The sequence below is a fragment of the Sapajus apella genome, unplaced genomic scaffold (assembly GCF_009761245.1).
Source record: "Sapajus apella isolate SASKATOON/1434 unplaced genomic scaffold, GSC_monkey_1.0 scaffold15, whole genome shotgun sequence".
NCBI classification, from domain to species: Eukaryota; Metazoa; Chordata; class Mammalia; order Primates; family Cebidae; genus Sapajus; species Sapajus apella.
Window position 1 is genome coordinate 17,781,873 of NW_022436955.1, and position 18,168 is coordinate 17,800,040.

Here is an 18,168-nt window from a genome sequence, read left to right on the forward strand (position 1 = left end):
AAAAAAAAAAAAAAAAAAAAAAAAAAAGAAGGAACATCAAGAAAATAGTGGTGGGCAGAAGGTTTAGATTTTTGGTTTTATTACCAAAGTAGGCAGACTACAGTATTAAAAGGAAGAAGAAGAAGAACAAGAAAAAAAGAAAACGTAGTGAGGAAAACAAGGTGACGGTGGTTACCTTTTTACACAATTCTGTTTTGATCTTGAGCAGGTTGACCTTAAGGCACTCCTCCACCTGACCTGTCTGCTCTTGGGCTGCTGCTTCTTCAGCACAAAGACTAGAGATCTGTTCAGGAGACACAAAACACAAGGCCACCCCATTGAGCACAGAAATGAACCAACAGGTTTTTTTTGTTTTGTTTTTTGAGACAGAGTCAAGCTCTCTTGCCCAGGCTGGAGTGCAGTGGTACGACCTGGGCTCAGTGCAACCTCTGCCTCTCAGGTTCAAGTGATTCTCCTCCCTCAGCCTCCCAAGCAGCTGGGACTACAGGCGTGTGCCACCACACCTGACAGACTTTTTTATTTTTAGTAGAGATGGGGATTTGCCATGTTGGCCAGGCTGGTCTCAAACTCCTGACCTTAGGTGATCCTCCCGCCTTGGCCTTCCGAAGTGCTGGGATTACAGATGTGAGCCACCACACCCAGCCTGAACCGACAGTCTCAAAAGCAGATGGGTCCAGTGATTCCAATCAGCACTGGACACTGAGGAATCTGTGCCCCCTCCTTAGTGGTCCACTGCTGTTTTACAAGCCGGGGTGGTAGTACTGCTATCACCAGAACCCTTGGTCTCTAAAACATGTCAGTTTGATGATCCTCCCACACCTGTGCCAGACCTCATCTCAAACAGCTTCTCGGGGGTTTCATGCCCCTCCTCCTGTATTGGATACCAGGCTTCATTCTTCACAAGGACTGGCACACCGAATGGAAAATGCATAAATGTTGTATCTACGCTGTCAACACTGAGACGAGTCAGATCTCAGGACTTGTCAAAAAGAAGGCTGCTACTTGATTCCATAGAAGCAAGGTTATATAACCAAATAAAATATGAAAAGCAGCGCCGGGCGCGGTGGCTCAAGCCTGTAATCCCAGCACTTTGGGAGGCCGACGCGGGTGGATCACGAGGTCAAGAGATCGATGGTCAACATGGTGAAACCCCATCTCTACTAAAAATACAAAACATTAGCTGGGCATGGTGGCGCGTGCCTGTAATCCCAGCTACTCAGGAGGTTGGGGCAGGAAAATTGCCTGAACCCGGGAGCGGAGGTTGCGGTGAGCCGAGATCACGCCATTGCACTCCAGCCTGGGTAACAAGAGTGAAACTCCGTCCCCAAAAAAAAAAAAAAAAAAAATATGAAAAGCAAACACATGACATTCACACAGGTTCAGGGTGTTAACCCAGATTCACAACTCGAGAAAGTGTGCACATGCACACACCCACTTACACAGGGGTTGAGAAGCACAGCCCATAGCCCACAGAAAAGACAAAAACCTTAGCTCTTTTTTTTTTTTTTTTTTTTTTGAGACAGAGTCTTGCTCTGTTGCTAGACTGGCGTGCAGTGTCACCACACCTGGCTAAGTTTTTGTATTTTAGTAGAGACGGGGTTTCACTATGGCCAGGAAGGTCTCAATCTCCTGACCTCATGATCCATCCGCCTTGGCATCCCAACGTGCTGGGATTACAGGTGTGAGCCACTGCGCGGGTCAAAAACCTTACCTTTTTTTGGACAGTTTTATGAGCAAGCTTTTTTGTAACAGCTTTTGCTATGAGCTCCTGAAACTGACATATGTTGAACAGGGCTGTACACACGGCCTTTTTCTTCTAGCTAAGAAGTCCATTTTTCCAAAGATGGGCACTTCCTTACAGTCATTATAGAAGTACCTTTTTATTTACTTATTTTTTTTGAGACAGAGTCTTGCTCTGTTGCTGGGGTGCAGTGGTGTCATCTCAGCTCACTGTAACCTCCATCTCCTGGGTTCAAGTGGTTTTCCTGCCTCAGTTTCCCAAGAAGCTAGTATTAAAGGTGTGTACCACCATGCCAGTCTAATTTTGTATTTTTAGTAGACATGAAGTTTCACCATATTGGCCAGGCTGTTCTCAAACTCCTGACCTGAAGTGATCTGCCCATCTCAGTCTCTCAAAGTGCAGGATTATAGGCATAAGCCACTGTGCCCAGCTGGAAGTACTTTTATCTTTCTGGGAAGTCTCGGGGTATTCTCAGTTGACCATACAGAATAAGGAAAAGGGGAGAACAAATTTACAAGGAGAGCTATAACGAAAGAATACCCTCGTTCAACAGAGAAATATGCAACTAATGCTGTACAATGTCAGGACTAATACCAAATCTAATTCAGTGTTATAGAGGACAGGAACGCAGACCATGGAGAGCCTAGAAAATGGCCTTCAATTCACCACAGATTATTTAGGACTGAAGGGAGAGAAAGTAAACAACTTTTCTCCAGTGAAAACTTCTCTGAGCGGCTCCGTGTACAACCAACTTTGCAGCAAATCCCACCTCGTCTGAGCAGTGCAGCTGCAGCTGAGGATCCAGGCGGTAGTCCAGGGCGGACTCCTGGATAATGATCCGGATCTGGTCTTCGCAGTCTGACGACAGGCGCTGCATGTGACAAAGGATACATCGGCTGATCAGAAAACGCAAAAGCAGGACACACAAAAAAAAAATAAATAAGAAGAACGAAAAAAAACAAAACATCTGCTTTTGTTCTTGGCCCTTAGTCCCCCCGGCTTGGGGAAGATATGAAAAAGGTTTCTGGAAAACCAGAACAAGCTAGGGATTTCAAAAGAGAAAATTCCCAGGGATAGAGGCTCCATAAATATACCTTTGTAGAGAGCCCAGGCCAGTTTACCTGGTCAGCATATCTCAGCTTGAGGCAGGAGATGACTTGTCCTTCTAATTCTGAATCATCCTTGGCTTTAGTCAGGATACCGTGACAGAATTTAGGAATGTCAGCTTTACAGGCTTTTCTTAGCATGGGGTTTAAGCGGTAATCTAGAACAGAAAGCAGTGAGTGTGTGACAAACATTCCACCTGGATTCACACATTTTTAAATATCCACCTTCCTAAAGGGAGCATATTATGCCAATGACCATGACTACAACCATGAATTTGTCTATTCAATAAACATTTACTGAGCTCTCACTACACTGTTTTTAATCACAATATGATTTAGTTAATGAGTACTTCTGGAGGTCCTCAGGAATCTTTCTACTCTGAGGGGTTTTATGGGGATTCCAACAGTCTAAGGAGTCCTCAGAAAAATCAAGCAGACATCAGCAACTTTCCCCGTAACAGATATTTTTGAGAACACAGAGAAGGAAATACAATATCCAACTCACTGTGCCCATGAAGTTACGAGGTATTCCAACCCAGAGTTGAAATGTCTCTGTTCCGAACTAGGTTACCCATATATTCTGCTGCCACACTCATCAAGTTTTATTGAATTTCTGGATTTCTCTTTCCAAGGAATGCTGGCCCTGATTTCTTCTGAACGTTCCTGAAGGGCAGTTTTCTGTTTCTTCTGGCCTCCTCTCTCCCCTGACTCTCCCTCTGTTTTTCTGGATGCTCCTCAGAAAAGGAAGTCTCCTGCTTACACTGACTCCTCCCTTCAAATTCCCAGGAGTTTGATCAGGTCACGCTACAGCCACTGAATTCCTTTTTTTTTTTTTGAGACGGAGTTTCACTCGTGTTACCCAGGCTGGAGTGCAATGGTGCGATCTCGGCTCACCGCAACCTCCGCCTCCTGGGTTCAGGCAATTCTCCTGCCTCAGCCTCCTGAGTAGCTGGGATTACAGGCACGTGCCACCATGCCCAGCTAATGTTTTGTAGTTTTAGTAGAGACGGGGTTTCACCGTGTTGACCAGGATGGTCTCGATCTCTTGACCTCGTGATCCACCCGCCTCGGCCTCCCAAAGTGCTGGGATTACAGGCTTGAGCCACCGCGCCCGGCCTGAATTCCTTTTAAGATACCCAATGGGAGGCCGGGCGCGGTGGCTCACGCCTGTAATCCCAGCACTTTGGGAGGCCGAGGCGGGTGGATCACGAGGTCAACAGATCGAGACCATCCTGGTCAACACGGTGAAACCCCGTCTCTACTAAAAATACAAAAAATTAGCTGGGCATGGTGGCGCGTGCCTGTAATCCCAGCTACTCAGGAGGCTGAGGCAGGAGAATTGCCTGAACCCAGGAGGCGGAGGTTGCGGTGAGCCGAGATCGTGCCATTGCACTCCAGCCTGGGTAACAAAAGCGAACCAAACTTTGTCAAAAAAAAAAAAAAAAAAAAAAAAAAAAAGATACTCAATGGGACCAGGGGAGCCAAGCCAAGATCTTACCTGTGTTCTGGGTGATTTGGCGCTTGGTTATCATTTGTTTGCATTTCGGATCCATCAATTCACTGTTTTTATTTTGCTTCAAGCACTGCAACATGGTTTTAGAATCTGCTTCTGGACAGAACCTCTGCAAAAAAATAGTTTTATAAAAATAGCTATCCAAATATGGCAATTAACTCCATCCGCGACCACTTTTTTTTTAGAAATTTTTTTTGGGTTGGGGGACGTAGCCTTGCTCTGTCACCCAGGCTGGAGTGCAGTGGCATGATCTTGGCTCACTGAAACCTCCACCTCCTGGGTTCAGGTGATTCTCCTGCCTCAGCCTCCTGAGTAGCTGGGATTACAGGTGTGCGTCACCATGCCCAGCTAATTTTTCTATTTTTTTTTTTTTAGTAGAGATGAGGTTTTACCATATTGGCCAGGCTGGTCTTGAACTATTGACTTCAGGTGATCTGCCTGCCTCTGCTACCCAAAGTGCTGGGATATAGGCGTGAGCCACCATTTCCTTGCCACTTTTTTTTTTTTAAAGGCTGATCAAGTAAAGCAACATGGGTGTAGAAGGAACAAATAAATCTGTAACTGGCTGTGATCAATTAGTTGTAAACACCACTGCACTTGGACTAGCCTGTGATCACCCTTAACGTCTATCAGAAAGCTGATGAAAGCAGCAGCCTAAAGGCATCACATGGTACAAGAGCAGCAGCTAAGCCTGAACAAGCATCCCACCCCAACTTTCCCGTTCTTACTCTCTACTGTATTTGTCACATTTCTTTTTACTACCTCTCTGGTTCTTACTTTGGCATGGGACTGGTTTCCTATCTAGAAAGCGATGTTAAGTTAAATGGCATCTCAGGAACCTACTTATTGTTTAGGCGTGAATGTAACACTGTACCAGGTGGCTGTGTAGCCCTCAAGCCCTATCTACCCAAGTCCTGTGGGAAAACCTAGGAATTGTCCACTAACCAATATGAATAAGGATGTGGGGTTAAGGACTCACTGGTTCATCTTAACTAAAGGGCTATAATCCTACCAAGCAGTAAAGAACTAGGGCCCTGTATACTTACTGCTGTCCTTTAAATCAGGGATTAGTTTTGGACTGTAATAAATTCCATCTCTGTTCTGCAAATCCACGAGTCTTCAAGTGTCACAGTGTCTGATACACCCTAGTTGAGACACTTGAGCATTGAGCCTCTCTTCCCGGTTCTGTTTCTAGTTCTCTAAAGCATGTGATTATAATCTGCTGACATCTTGTTAACGGGGACAGGGATTGCTCACTGACTTTTAGAAAATGTTACAAAGCTCTCTCAGATCAGAGCCTGACATTTCCATATGACTCAATTTCAACAGGCCAGTTAAAAAGATTTACATTGTAAATTACAAATTATCTCTGGAATTTATTTGATAGTGTAAAAAGTAGCATTTTAATTTAAAGGAAAGCTGAAATAAAGGAGCTAGAACCTTGAGTTTAAATTAAAAAATTTTTTTTCTTGAGACAGAATGTTGCTCTGTTGCTCAGGCTGGCGTGCAGCGGGGCGATCTCAGCTCACTGCAGCCGCAGCCTCAGCTTCCGCCTCTGGGGTTCGAACGATTCTCCTGTCTCAGCCTCCTGAGTAGCTGGGACTACAGGCGCGCCCCACCACACCAGGCTAATTTTTGTATTTTCGGTTGAGACAGGGTTTCGCCATGTTGGCCAGGCTGCTCTCTAACTCCTGAGCTCAGGTGATTCTCCCGCCTTGGCCTCCCAAAGTGCTGAGATTATAGGCGTGACCTTGCCCATCTGAACCTTGAGCTGAATCTCCTTACGTGTGTGGCTAGATCAAGGAACTGACATCTAGGTACTCGGCTCAGCCCTGATGCCGAGAACATCTGGTGAAGGAGGGAATGAAGCAAAACAATCTGTAGAACAGAAAAATCTTCTGAGTGTGGCAGATGGATGATCAGAACATTAGATGGTCACTTTCTCAGTTTAGCTACCATGAGTTGTCCTCAAAACCAATCATTTACTTATTGCACGTCTATTTACTTGTGCCTCCGGTCAAGGCAAGGTCAGTTTTCTCAGCTCTGTGGTTTCCAAACTTGAGCCTGCATCAGAATCCCCTGGGGAGGCTATTAAGACAAGCTTTGTGCTCTACTCCCGGAGCTTCTAATTCAGCAGATCTGGAAAGGGCCCAGGAATCTGCAGGTTCCCAGGGGTGCTGCGGCCACTGCTACTGGTCTAGGAACCATGCTGAGAGAAAGCTGGGACTGAGGAAGTTGCTGTGGTTATTTGTGCTTTGCTGTTTTGTTGTTCCCCCATGCCCGGCCTTTGGTGTCGGCCCCTCACCTTTATCATCTGCTTGCAGACCCTCATGAGGGTGTAGTCTAGCTCTGGGTCCATCATCTCTGTCTCCTGTAGCTTAAATACTTTCTGGTGGCAGCGGGTACTGAGTTGCTTCTTGTTTTCTTTCAGACATTCAATAATCTATGGCATAAGAGTTACAGTCAAGTTGAGCGATATTAGGGACTGATTATCCATGTGTTTGACTGGAGCATTTGGTTCCAGTGTGCCTCCCATTTCTCTATGCATTTCTAATTCCCAGGCAATAGGAATCTGGATTTTCTCACCAAGGAGAATCATGTTTAGAGATTTACAACTTTAGAGCTGACAGCAAACTCAACTGCATAAAAACTCAGTATGACTGGCAGGGTGTGCTGGAGTCTAACGGGAAAGAAACGCCCAGGGTATCTGGTTTCTTCCACCTTTCAGAGCTGCTTCTTGTCCAGATTCCTTCTGGAGCACACAATAGGCTATCTGCATTTTGCCGGAGCCAACAGCCCCAGCTAGACAGCAGGCACAAGCCAGGAGGTTCAATTCAACCCACTATTTACCACCTGAGAAAGACTACTGGATGCTAGTTATGAATCAGATCCAATTCTTAGCCTCATAAATTCAGAGCTCCACATGGCAAACTTATGTAAACAAGTATAATTAAAAAAAAGATGAGTTATCACTCAAAATACAAAAGCATAAATTGTTGTGAGATGAATTTTAAGACAGTGAATTAAGAATATCCTGAAATTTTCCCTTCCCTACACTAAACCTTTAGATATTATGAAAAGGAAGAAGGAAAGTAGATGGGAAGGTGCAGCAGCGGGGAAGGTGCAGCAGCTGGGAAGGTACAGCAGCTGGGAAGGTGCAGCAGCTGGGCTATGGCAGGAAGTCATCAGACATCTGGGAAATCCTCAAGACACGACCAGGAATCACTAAGTAGTTGAGGAACACTAATATCATAAGAAAGGTCATAAATAAAATGAAACAAGGACTCAAAAACTGAGGGAAAGGTGTGATAGAGCAATCAAAACAAGAATTTTAAAATACATTTAAAATCCTCAGAACAACACAGAAGTCAACAGTAAGTAAGAATCAAGAACAGGTGGTTATGAAAAGAAGCAATGAGAAATCTAGGAAATGGAAAACAAAACCTGATTGGTGGTGTCAGAATAGACAGAACTGAAGAATAAATTATAAGGTGGGAAAGAGAATCAAATAATTACCTAAAATGTAGTACCAAAGAAATGAAAAGTACCAAAGAAAAAGTTAAAGAGACATGGGGGGCCGGGCGTGGTGGCTCACACCTGTAATCCAAGCACTTTAGAGGCCAAGGCGGGCAGATCACCTGAGGTCGGGAGTTCAAGACCAGCCTGACCAATGTGGTGAAACCCTATCTTTAAAAAAAAAAAAAAAAAGGCCGGGCGCGGTGGCTCAAGCCTGTAATCCCAGCACTTTGGGAGGCCGAGGCGGGTGGATCACGAGGTTAAGAGATCGAGACCATCCTGGTCAACATGGTGAAACCCCGTCTCTACTAAAAATACAAAAAATTAGCTAGGCATGGTGGTGTGTGCCTGTAATCCCAGCTACTCAGGAGGCTGAGGCAGGAGAATTGCCTGAACCCAGGAGGCGGAGGTTGCGGTGAGCCGAGATCGCGCCATTGCACTCCAGCCTGGGTAACATGAGTGAAACTCCGTCTAAAAAAAAAAAAAAAAAAAAAGAAAATGGGGGCTGGGCGCGGTGGCACACGCCTGTAATCCCAGCTCTTTGGGAGGCCCAGGTGGATGGATCACAAAGTCAAGAGATTGAAACTATCCTGGCCAACATGGTGAAACCCCATATCTACTAAAAAATACAAAAATTAGCTGGGCATGGGGGCGCATGCCTGTAGTCCCAGCTATTTGGGAGACTGAGGCAGGAGAACTGCTTAAACCCAGGAGTTGGAGATTGCAGTGAACCGAGATTGTACCACTGCACTCCAGCCTGGTGCCTGGCAAAGCAAGAGACTCTGTCTCAAAAAAAGAGAGAGACATGGAAGATGGACTCAGATGCTCCAATTGTCTAAAACAGGAGTTCCAGAAGGAAGAAAAGCGAAAGCAGCATGTGACAGAGCAATAATTGAGACTATCCCAGAAATGAAAGAAGACATAGATTGTGAGACTGAAGGAGCCAACCAGGATGAACACAGCAAAACAAAAACCATACCTAATCACATCACAGTGAAATTACAGATCACTACAGATAAAGCAAAGACTCTAAAACCTATCAGAAATAGATTAACTACAAAGCAATGAGACACAAACTGACATCTGACTTTCCATCGGCAACAGTAGATACAAGAGGACAATGAAGTAATTATCTCAAAGGCTAGAGCCCCATGGCCCTTGACTAGAAGAGGTAGTTGAGTCACAATGAGAACATTTTTTTTAAAAATCACTTGTTTGTATTTCACTCCTGGCAATTCTGGATAGGTTTTTTTTTTTTTTTTTTGAGATGGAGTTTCACTCTTGTTACCCAGGCTGGAGTGCAATGGCGCGATCTCGGCTCACCGCAACCTCCGCCTCCTGGGTTCTGGCAATTCTCCTGCTTCAACCTCCTGAGTAGCTGGGATTACAGGCACGCGCCACCATGCCCAGCTAATGTTTTGTATTTTTAGTAGAGACGGGGTTTCACCATGTTGACCAGGATGGTCTCGATCTCTTGACCTCGTGATCCACCCGCCTCGGCCTCCCAAAGTGCTGGGATTACAGGCTTGAGCCACCGCGCCCAGCTGGATAGGGTTTTGTTTCTGTGTATTAAAAAAAAAAGTGTCCTAGGTGATTCTGATGTGACCTCTAATTAGGAACTTCTGTGCAATGGGAACACAATGAGAAAATGGTTAATTTTGGAGGTGCAGAGCACTGGGAATGCTACAGAGGAGGTGGCATCTGCAGGATCATTAAGAGTTTACCAGGCAGACAAGGTAGGGAAGGATGAGGTAATCTGGAAAAGGGAAGAAAATGAATTAGAGAGGAGTGAAGGTGAAGAACTCTGGAAAAAGCAGCCGGGTGTAGTTTAAGAATGGATGATTAGGTTGGATGGGATGAGATGGGTCCTGTCTTAACTGCAAAAACTTAATGACTACAAAGTAACCCTCTTTTGGGCACCAGCTTTTGAGGAAAGATTAAATATTACCTTCAAATTATTTTACAATTTAAAAATAAAAGCAAAAATAAAAATAAAAATAAAAATAAATTTAAAAAAATTTAAATAAATAAATAAATAAATAAACAAAAGCAAAAAGTTACCTGAGCATTGCCATACTGCACGGTGGAACAGTAGTTTTTGATGTCACTCTTGCAGGCTTCATACAGATCTGGCTCCAGGCGGATGTCCTCTGTCTGCATGAGGGAGCCAGCATGGAAAGGTGAGCTTGGTTTAGGGTGGAGATGTCAAATGTTCTATAGACTTATTTGGTGACTGCATCTTGTCTAGTGACCCTGGCTTCTACACAGCAAAGTAGCCTTGCAGCAAGAGAATCAGGCTTTACTTTCAATTCTGTCACCAACTGGCTGCATGGTCTTGGACCTTCTTTGCAAAATAGAATGTCATGTCTACACTGAAACACCATATCTAGTCCTGCAAAGGATTTCTGCGAGATGTGAAAATCACTTGGAAAGTCAAAACCACTATATAAATATAGGGTTCTACTTTTATTATTACTTTAATTAAAGAGCTAGATTCAAAGTTAGAGAACTGAACCTTCCAGCTTGAAACAAGTTTTTTTTCTTTTTTTTTTTTTTTTTGAGACAGAGTCTTGCTCTGTCACCCAGGATGGAGTGCAGTGGCATGGTCTTGGCTCACTGCAACCTCTGCTTCCTGGGTTCAAGCAATTCTCCTGCCTCAGTCTCTTGAGTGGCTGGCATGATAGGCGTGTGCCACCACACCTGGCTAAGTTTTGTCTTTTTGGTAGAGTTGGGATTTTGCCATGTTGGCCAGGCTAGTCTTGAACTCCTGACCTTGAGTGATTCGACCGCATCAGCCTCCCAAAATGCTGGGATTACAGGCATGAGCCACACCATGCTGGCCCAAATCTCCTTTAGTAGAGACAGGGTTTCTTCATGTTGGCCAGGCTGGTTTTGAACTCCTGACCTTAAACAATCCACCTGCCTTGGCCTCCCAAAGTGCTGAGATTATCTGCGTGAGCCACCTGTGCCCAGCCCCCAAGGACATTATTGATCCAGCGACTGGATCACATGCTTAATTAGAGCCTGTCTTACAGTTGGACTTCTTGTCATGTGTGTTAAGAAAGGTTTTATCAATCAAAATAAAAAGAATGACACAGCAAGCTAATGGTCGTATGGTGAAACTTTAGCACAAGACTTCAAGTCTTAACCCTCACAGTAGTGGCTAAAAAGCCTCCCCTTTGTCCTAGCCTCTCCCCAGCTTTCCAAGCCCTGGCCCTCTGTGGTTTCTGGGAGCAGAGGCTGGGAGGCATTACCATCTCCAGCTCTTCCACGCGGAGCTGCCTGCGGCACTTCAGGGACACCCTGTGCTCCTTGGCTTCCTGCAGAGTGTCGTTTCGCACGGTTGTGCTCAGGCAGATTACCACGTCCACCCTGTGAGTGAAAGGAGAAGCTTAAAGCTAGCTGAAGCCACACAAGGGCAGATGACCTGAGAGCCTCGCTGGGACAGTGGTCATACCATTAACTAAGAATTCAGGATGCCCTTTTGGGGAATGTCTTTGCTGTATGCATGTTTTTTTCAGGGTGCTAAAGGGTGCAATTTGACTGTGGGTGTCATGAAAGGCAGGCAGCAGCCTGAACGCTGACTACATTCCTGAGCCAGAGAGGGCACATGTGTGCAAGGACAGTTCAACACACTTCTGTTAAACACATCTGACCACAGAGGAATGCTGCTCTTAACTCCAGGACTGTGCCTTTGGCCTGCCATGAAACTTGCTCCTGAAAGGCAGAGAAACCTGAGCAAACTGGGAACTTGGTTTATATGAGGGCAAGTGCTCTAGAAATGTGCCTTTCAAAGATCAACGTGGAAGAATTTGGGCAGCCATGCTGAAAAAGCTTATCAATTTCCTCATTAAGGCCTAATTTTTTTTTAAACAAAGCATTCATCCACTGGTACAAAATTTTTTTAAGAGGTGGGGTTTCACCACGTTGGCCAGAATGGTCTTGATCTCTTGACCTCATGATCCGCCTGCCTCGGCCTCCCAAAGTGCTGGGATTACTGGTGTGAGCCACTGCGCCTGGCCAAGACCTAACTCTTAAATGAATAAAGATTCTGTTTCGTCACTAAGTAACCAAGTACAAAAACTGCTGCATCTTAGAAGAGATGACATAATGGGATGATGCAGGGAAGAAGTCAATTCGCCTCTTTCACTCACATTGCACCCTGCTTCTCTAAGCACACAATCCATCCCTGCTTCATCAGTCAGATGGCCTTACCTGGAACAATTAAAAATGCTCCTTTAGCCTATGGGATCTCCGCGTGACACCTACCACTGCCAGATGCTCTGTCCAGACAGTCCAAGTGTTTGCCACAGTATCAAAGGAGAGAGCAGAAGGCCCCCAGACCCAACCCCACCAGGTAGCAGGAGGGCTGCCTGACATCTCACACATTCATTCAGGAGCTAACAGGGACTTTGGGAAAGTGGAATGAAAACAATTAAAATCTACATACTTCTTTTTTATGTTTGGGCAAAGCTTCAACACATCCTCCTTGCAGGCCATTTTAAACTTGTAAGAAAACCGAAAATCCTTCATCTGCACCTGAAGGGTGAAAAGAAAGTTGGAAGTTCTGTGGCAAGTTGTAGTCAGTAGTGGTAGGGGACGTGTTTCATACAGCTCTCACAAGTCTGTTTAACAAGACCCTGTGTGGCTTGCTCCACACCTGAGACACCACAACCTGCCAATCTCTCCAGTATTCCCCCACAAGAGGCACACTGGCTTCACGGTTATTCCAATCACACACATGCTGTTCCCTCTGTCTAAATTACTCTTCTCTCGGTCCTTTGCATGGTTTGCTCTGCTATTCTTTGAGGTTTCTATTCAAGTACCTCTTTATGGAGCCCCCTTTCTTCTTCACCCTCTAGCCCCTTATTCTGCTTTTTTTTCTAGAACCACCTAAGACTATCCATTTATTTGCACGCTTGTTTTTGCATCTTCTCTTACTAGAATCTAGAGTCCACAAGGGCAAGGGGCTTATCCATCTCACCACTGTCCCCCAGTGCCTCGACTTCAGAGGCGCTCAACAACACTTGCTCAATGCACAGTCAGGCAGGCTGTGTGCCCTAACAAGGGGTCAATTAACACAGCTGACCAGATTTCATCTTCCTCCGAAGGAAGCTCTTGCTATACCAGAAATACTTCCTGTAGTTACATGTGGTAACTATAAAAAGCTCAAACTATCTTACTCAAATGTCAGCTCTGGGTGGGTGGGCTGGCTGGCTATCTATCTCTCTCTCTATATCTATCTTAATCTAATCTATCTATTTATACCTATCTATCTATCTATCTGAATACAGAGTCTCTCTATCTATCTTTCTCTTTCTGGAGACAGGGCATCGCCATCTCTCTCTCTCCATCTGTCCATCCTCCATCCATCTGCAGAGTCTTGAGTGCGTTTTCTCTCTCTCTCTCTCTATATATATATATATGTATCTTTCTATCTGGAGACAGAGTCCGTCTGTCCATCCATCCATCCATCCATCCATCCATCCATCCATCCATCCGGAGACAGACTCTTGTCATCTGTCTACCTAACTACCTACCTACCTACCTACCTACCTACCTACAGAGTCTTGCTCTGTCGCCCAGGCTGGAGTGCAGTGAGGTGTGATAGCTCACTGCAACCTCTGCCTCCCAGGTTCAAGTGATTCTCCTGCCTCAGCCTTCCCAGTAGCTGGGATTACAGGCACATGCTACCACGTCTGGCTAATTTTTTTGTATTTTAAGTGGAGATGGGGGAGGCTAGTTAGGCAGGCTAGTCCTGACCTCAAGTGATCCACCCACCTCGGCCTCCCAAAGTGCTGAGATTATAGGCATGAGCCACCACACCCAGCTGGAAAAAATGGTTTTTAACAGAACATCAGAGGTCCTCTGATGTTCCAAAAAATAAAGAGATTCAGTCACCATCCAGGCAGCTATGATGGGAAATCGGCAGCTAGATGTCACTGACCAGCTGGAAGTGGGTGACTCCAATGGCACACTTCTCGTTCATGTCCTTCTGGTGTTTGTTCTGTATCAGACACTCCATCAGGTCCCCAGAGTCTATCTGGTTATCTGCCACATCCTGGGGAAGACAGCACACATTTACACTTCATTGGTAACAATTAATGAACAAAGCTTTATTTGGCCCAGTCCTAAATAAATGCAAGCAGGGTTGATTCTAGAGGCCCTCACAAAAAAAAAAAAAAAAAAAAAAAAAAGACACACCATAAATTGTATCAAAAATAAGCCTGAGAAATCACAAAGGTATACATTCAGTGGCATGTTCTGCATGAGACAAGACTATACGCTTTTTTTTTTTTTTTTTAAACTTTTCTTGTATGATGTCAGCACCTAGCTTTTGGGATAATCTCTGATATAGTCTCCCAACTGTCAGATCCCAGTGGTTCCTGGGTATGTTTCAGTCCTGTAATTTAAGCAGTTCAATAAATGAATATGAAATAATCAGAATTCGGTCAATATTGAGGTACTAGGAGACAACTGGAAGGAAGAGCAACTATTACTGCTAACAATTCCTGGGCTGATGCTAACAGTTCCTAGGCTGATGAACTGGAATCAACTCTGCCATACTAATGGGGGCTTCGCTGTTCCATCTCTTCTTAAAAAAAGGCATCTCAATAACTGCTGGTAGCCATATACCTGCTTACCTGCAAAGGCTAATCAAACATGGCTGCAGGATGATGGCACCTCTCTCTTGATCTTGTTTACTTTTTTTTTTGAGACAGGGTCTCACTCTGTTGCCTAGGCTGGAGTGCAGTGGCGCATTTAAGGCTTACCGCAGCCTTGACTTCCTGGGCTCAAGTGATTCTTTCACCTCTGCCCCCGGGTAACTGGAACTACAGGCGCGTGCCACCACGCCCAGCTAATTTTTTGTAGAGATGGAGTTTTGCGAGGTTGCCCAGGCTGGTCTTGAAATCCTAGGCTCAAGTTACCCACTCTCCTAGATACGAAATGCTGGGATTACAGGTATTGGCCACCACACCCGGCCTGTTTACATTTTAAATTTTAACTTGTCAAAGCTGGCTATCATTCAAGAGTAATATATGCTGAAGACAGAGATGAGTCCGAGATACTCAGGGCAGAGTCCCTGTGAATCTGTTTATGTTTTTAACCCTTATTCCTCCAGACATCACTTACGTGGCAAAAGTTCTGAATTATGGGCTCACAGGCTCTCATCAGCAAGGCTTCTATTTGAATATCCTGTAGAAGATTAAATATGTTAATAATTCTGCTTTAGAAAGAGCCAGGATGGAGGAGAAGCAGTTTCTCTTTCTGAATCAGTAATATTTGATGGGCAAATAATATAATATGTACTTTTGGAAACGATTCTAGTATTTGAGGTAGAGAGCCCGAGAATAAATAAAGAACTGCTCCTCTGTTATACTTTGAAAGGCAAATTTTTAGAGGCATATTCCCTTTCTGCCTGAACAAATGAGAAGGCAGAATTAAGAAAAGTGAGGTAAAAACAAATTTAGTAATGACATTAGAGTATGCAAAGCTTCTGGAGATTTTTCCAAAATGCTAAGCAGTTCAAAATGAAAATTGTGGTAACTGATATCCATCTTCAGTTTATAAGCTCATAAGCCAGAGCACTGCCCTCAAAGCAGATGCCAAACCACTGTTTCTGCTGAACACAGACTAATAATGCCTTTAAGCAGAAAAACCCATGTAGCACTAGCTCCTGAAAGAACACCTTCCTTTAAAGAGCCATATACCCCAGACTGTTCTTGTAAGTCCATGATGACAATGATAATGTGAGAGATGACAAAATGAGAGAAGGCAACCAACTTCTGAAAACTAGAAAGCAAAAGGAATTGGTTGAGAAATGTAATTTTACATAATGCCAATTACGACAATTCAAAGAGTACTAAAAGGTTTACGACAAAATGTAGTTCCCCACTTCTCTGATTTCTGCCCTCACAAAACAACTGTAACATTTTTAGCTGCCCTCTTCTGAATTTCTAAATAATGTGCCAGTGCTTTATAAGGGTTTCTAATCCCATTTTTAATATTTTAGGGAGTTTCAGGATGGAACAGGGATAAACATCTGTATTCAATCTTCATGTTTACTGGAAGTCCCCAGCTTTTATGCTCTGAAACACACAAATACTACCAAATGACCTAAGAGCACAGGATAGGAGAATGGGAATCTGTAGATTGCTCTTGAATGTGATTAAGTGATTTGAAGTGCAGCTGCTATCTTAAGGGGGAAACAAAGGCAGGTCTAATGACTGTGATATATCTCATTTATGAAGGAAACCAAAGGGCTGTATAGAATGTTGTTCTAGAGAAATGAGGGAAGGAGTTCACAAAGCACCACAATATACTTCTTTATAAAGCAAATAGGGAGAATCTGATAGGTTTCTTTTGATTGACAGAGAATCTGCACTCTCAGGAATCTAGAAACAGTAGAACCAAGCACAAAATGCCAGGCTGCTGGCAGCCACTCTCTTCCAATGAGTAAGCTGCATACCACTTACCTCTGATTCTAACTCGGTGAGGTTGCCAACTATATCCCTGCACTCCACCACCAAGTCATCCAGATGGTCCTGGAGGCACTCAAGCTCCTACAAACATAAAGGCAAGCCACTGGCATTTATTAGTCGCATACATGAATAAGGGAAATGTAAATATAGATAGCAGTGTCATGACACTTCCCTTTTCAGTGGTCCTTTCTCTCTCTCTCTCTCTCTTTTTTTTTTGAGATGGAGTCTTGCTCTGTTGCCCAGGCTGGAGTGAAATGGCATGATCTCAGCTCACTGCAACCTCCGCTTCCAGGGCTCAAGCTGTTCTCCTGCCTCAGCCTCCTGAGTAGCTGGGATTACAGGCACCTGCTACCATGACCAGTTAATTTTTTTGCATTTTTAGTAGAGATGGGGTTTCGCCATTTTGGCCTAGGCTAGTCTGGAACTGACCTCTGCCCACCTCGGCCTCCTAAAGTGCTGGGATTACAGGTGTGAGACACTGCACTTTGCCCTTTCTCTTCTTTTTAAAACTACTTCATTGAACAGAACATAAAAGCTTTGTTTAATCCTCCAAACTAAGAATGTTGGAAAGATAATTACTTGATGTAGCAGGCTGGTTATGAGGACTAAGTGGGTACAAGAGCCACACAAAGCCCAGGCATTGTGACTCACACTTGTGATCCCAGCACTTTGGGAGGCCGAAGTGGGCCGATCACCTAAGGTCAAGAGTTTGAGACCTACCTGGTCAACATGGCGACACCCCGTCTCTACTAAAAATAAAAAAATTAGGCTAACGTGGTGGCGGGTGCTTGTAACCCCAGCTACTCGGGAGGCTGAGGCAGCAGAATGGCTTGAACCTAGGAGGCAGAGGTTGCAGTGAGCCAAGTTCATGCCACTGCACTCCAGCCTGGGCAACAAGAGTCAAACTCCATCTCAAAAAAAGGAGCCATGCAAATCCCTCAGAAGGCCAAATTTACAAGTGAAGGAGAATCAAAGTCTAAAAACATTATCAGGCCTTGATTCCATTTTGAATCTGTGCTTTGATAACCTTTTACCTCACATTTTAAATGCGCACTTTATTAATGATCATCAGACAAATTCACAGTGAAGAGCACAGATTATTTTAAGACTCTTGATTGGCAAAGTAGTTGGGGACCGGGGGTCCAGAACACAGGATAGAATTGATAATTTCTGTAAGTCAGATCTGGGATTCTAACTCCAGTACACATCAAAAGGATCCTCTGAAGGAAAACAAGTGAACACACTAGGGTTTAGGTACCTAAAAGCTATCTTGTCTGGGCTTTGGAAACTGAGCTGGAATTATCTGTAGCACTAGTCTGTTACTATTCCTTTTAGAGGCTTAGAGGTTTCAAGTACAACATCAGCTCACTTTCCCAGAGCATATCAACAGCTATTTCTCCGCAAAGTGCTCCGTTAAAGGATCAAGTTTAATTTACTGACTATTCTGCAAGAATCGCTCTGTTTCAGAATCAGAATCAGAATGAGAAGGAAAGAGTTGTGGGAATTATAGAACAGCCAGAATGGAGGAGAAAGAAGAAAGAAGAAAGAAGAAAGAAGAAAGGAGGGGGAGGAGGGGGAGGAGGAAGAAGGAAGAAGAAGAAGGAGGAAGAAGAAGGAGGAAGAAGAAGAAGAAGAAGGAAGAAAGAAGAAGAAGAAGGAAGAAAGAAGAAGAAGAAGGAAGGAAGAAAGAAGAAGAAAGAAGAAGAAAGAAAAGAAGAAAGAAAAGAAGAAGAAAGAAGAAGAAGAAGAAAGAAGAAAGAAGAAGAAAGAAGAAGAAAGAAGGAAGAAGAAGAAGAAAGAAAGAAGAAG

At 44.3% G+C, this 18,168-nt stretch overlaps 1 protein-coding gene across 2 annotated transcripts in view; it reads right to left on the reverse strand.

Moving 5' to 3' along the window:
• The window catches only part of GLG1 (golgi glycoprotein 1), a 165,119-nt gene that overhangs the window by 9,376 nt on the left and 137,575 nt on the right, over nucleotides 1-18,168 (reverse strand). For both annotated transcript variants that reach the window (XM_032283873.1, XM_032283872.1), the window contains exons 13-23: nucleotides 16,354-16,440; nucleotides 15,011-15,073; nucleotides 13,824-13,937; nucleotides 12,327-12,415; nucleotides 11,131-11,248; nucleotides 9,938-10,030; nucleotides 6,666-6,803; nucleotides 4,346-4,469; nucleotides 2,863-3,005; nucleotides 2,511-2,612; nucleotides 176-283 (exon numbers count right to left, since the gene is read on the reverse strand). In XM_032283873.1, coding sequence (XP_032139764.1) covers nucleotides 176-283; nucleotides 2,511-2,612; nucleotides 2,863-3,005; nucleotides 4,346-4,469; nucleotides 6,666-6,803; nucleotides 9,938-10,030; nucleotides 11,131-11,248; nucleotides 12,327-12,415; nucleotides 13,824-13,937; nucleotides 15,011-15,073; nucleotides 16,354-16,440 — 1,179 coding nt within the window. The remainder of the gene's footprint in view (nucleotides 1-175; nucleotides 284-2,510; nucleotides 2,613-2,862; nucleotides 3,006-4,345; nucleotides 4,470-6,665; nucleotides 6,804-9,937; nucleotides 10,031-11,130; nucleotides 11,249-12,326; nucleotides 12,416-13,823; nucleotides 13,938-15,010; nucleotides 15,074-16,353; nucleotides 16,441-18,168) is intronic.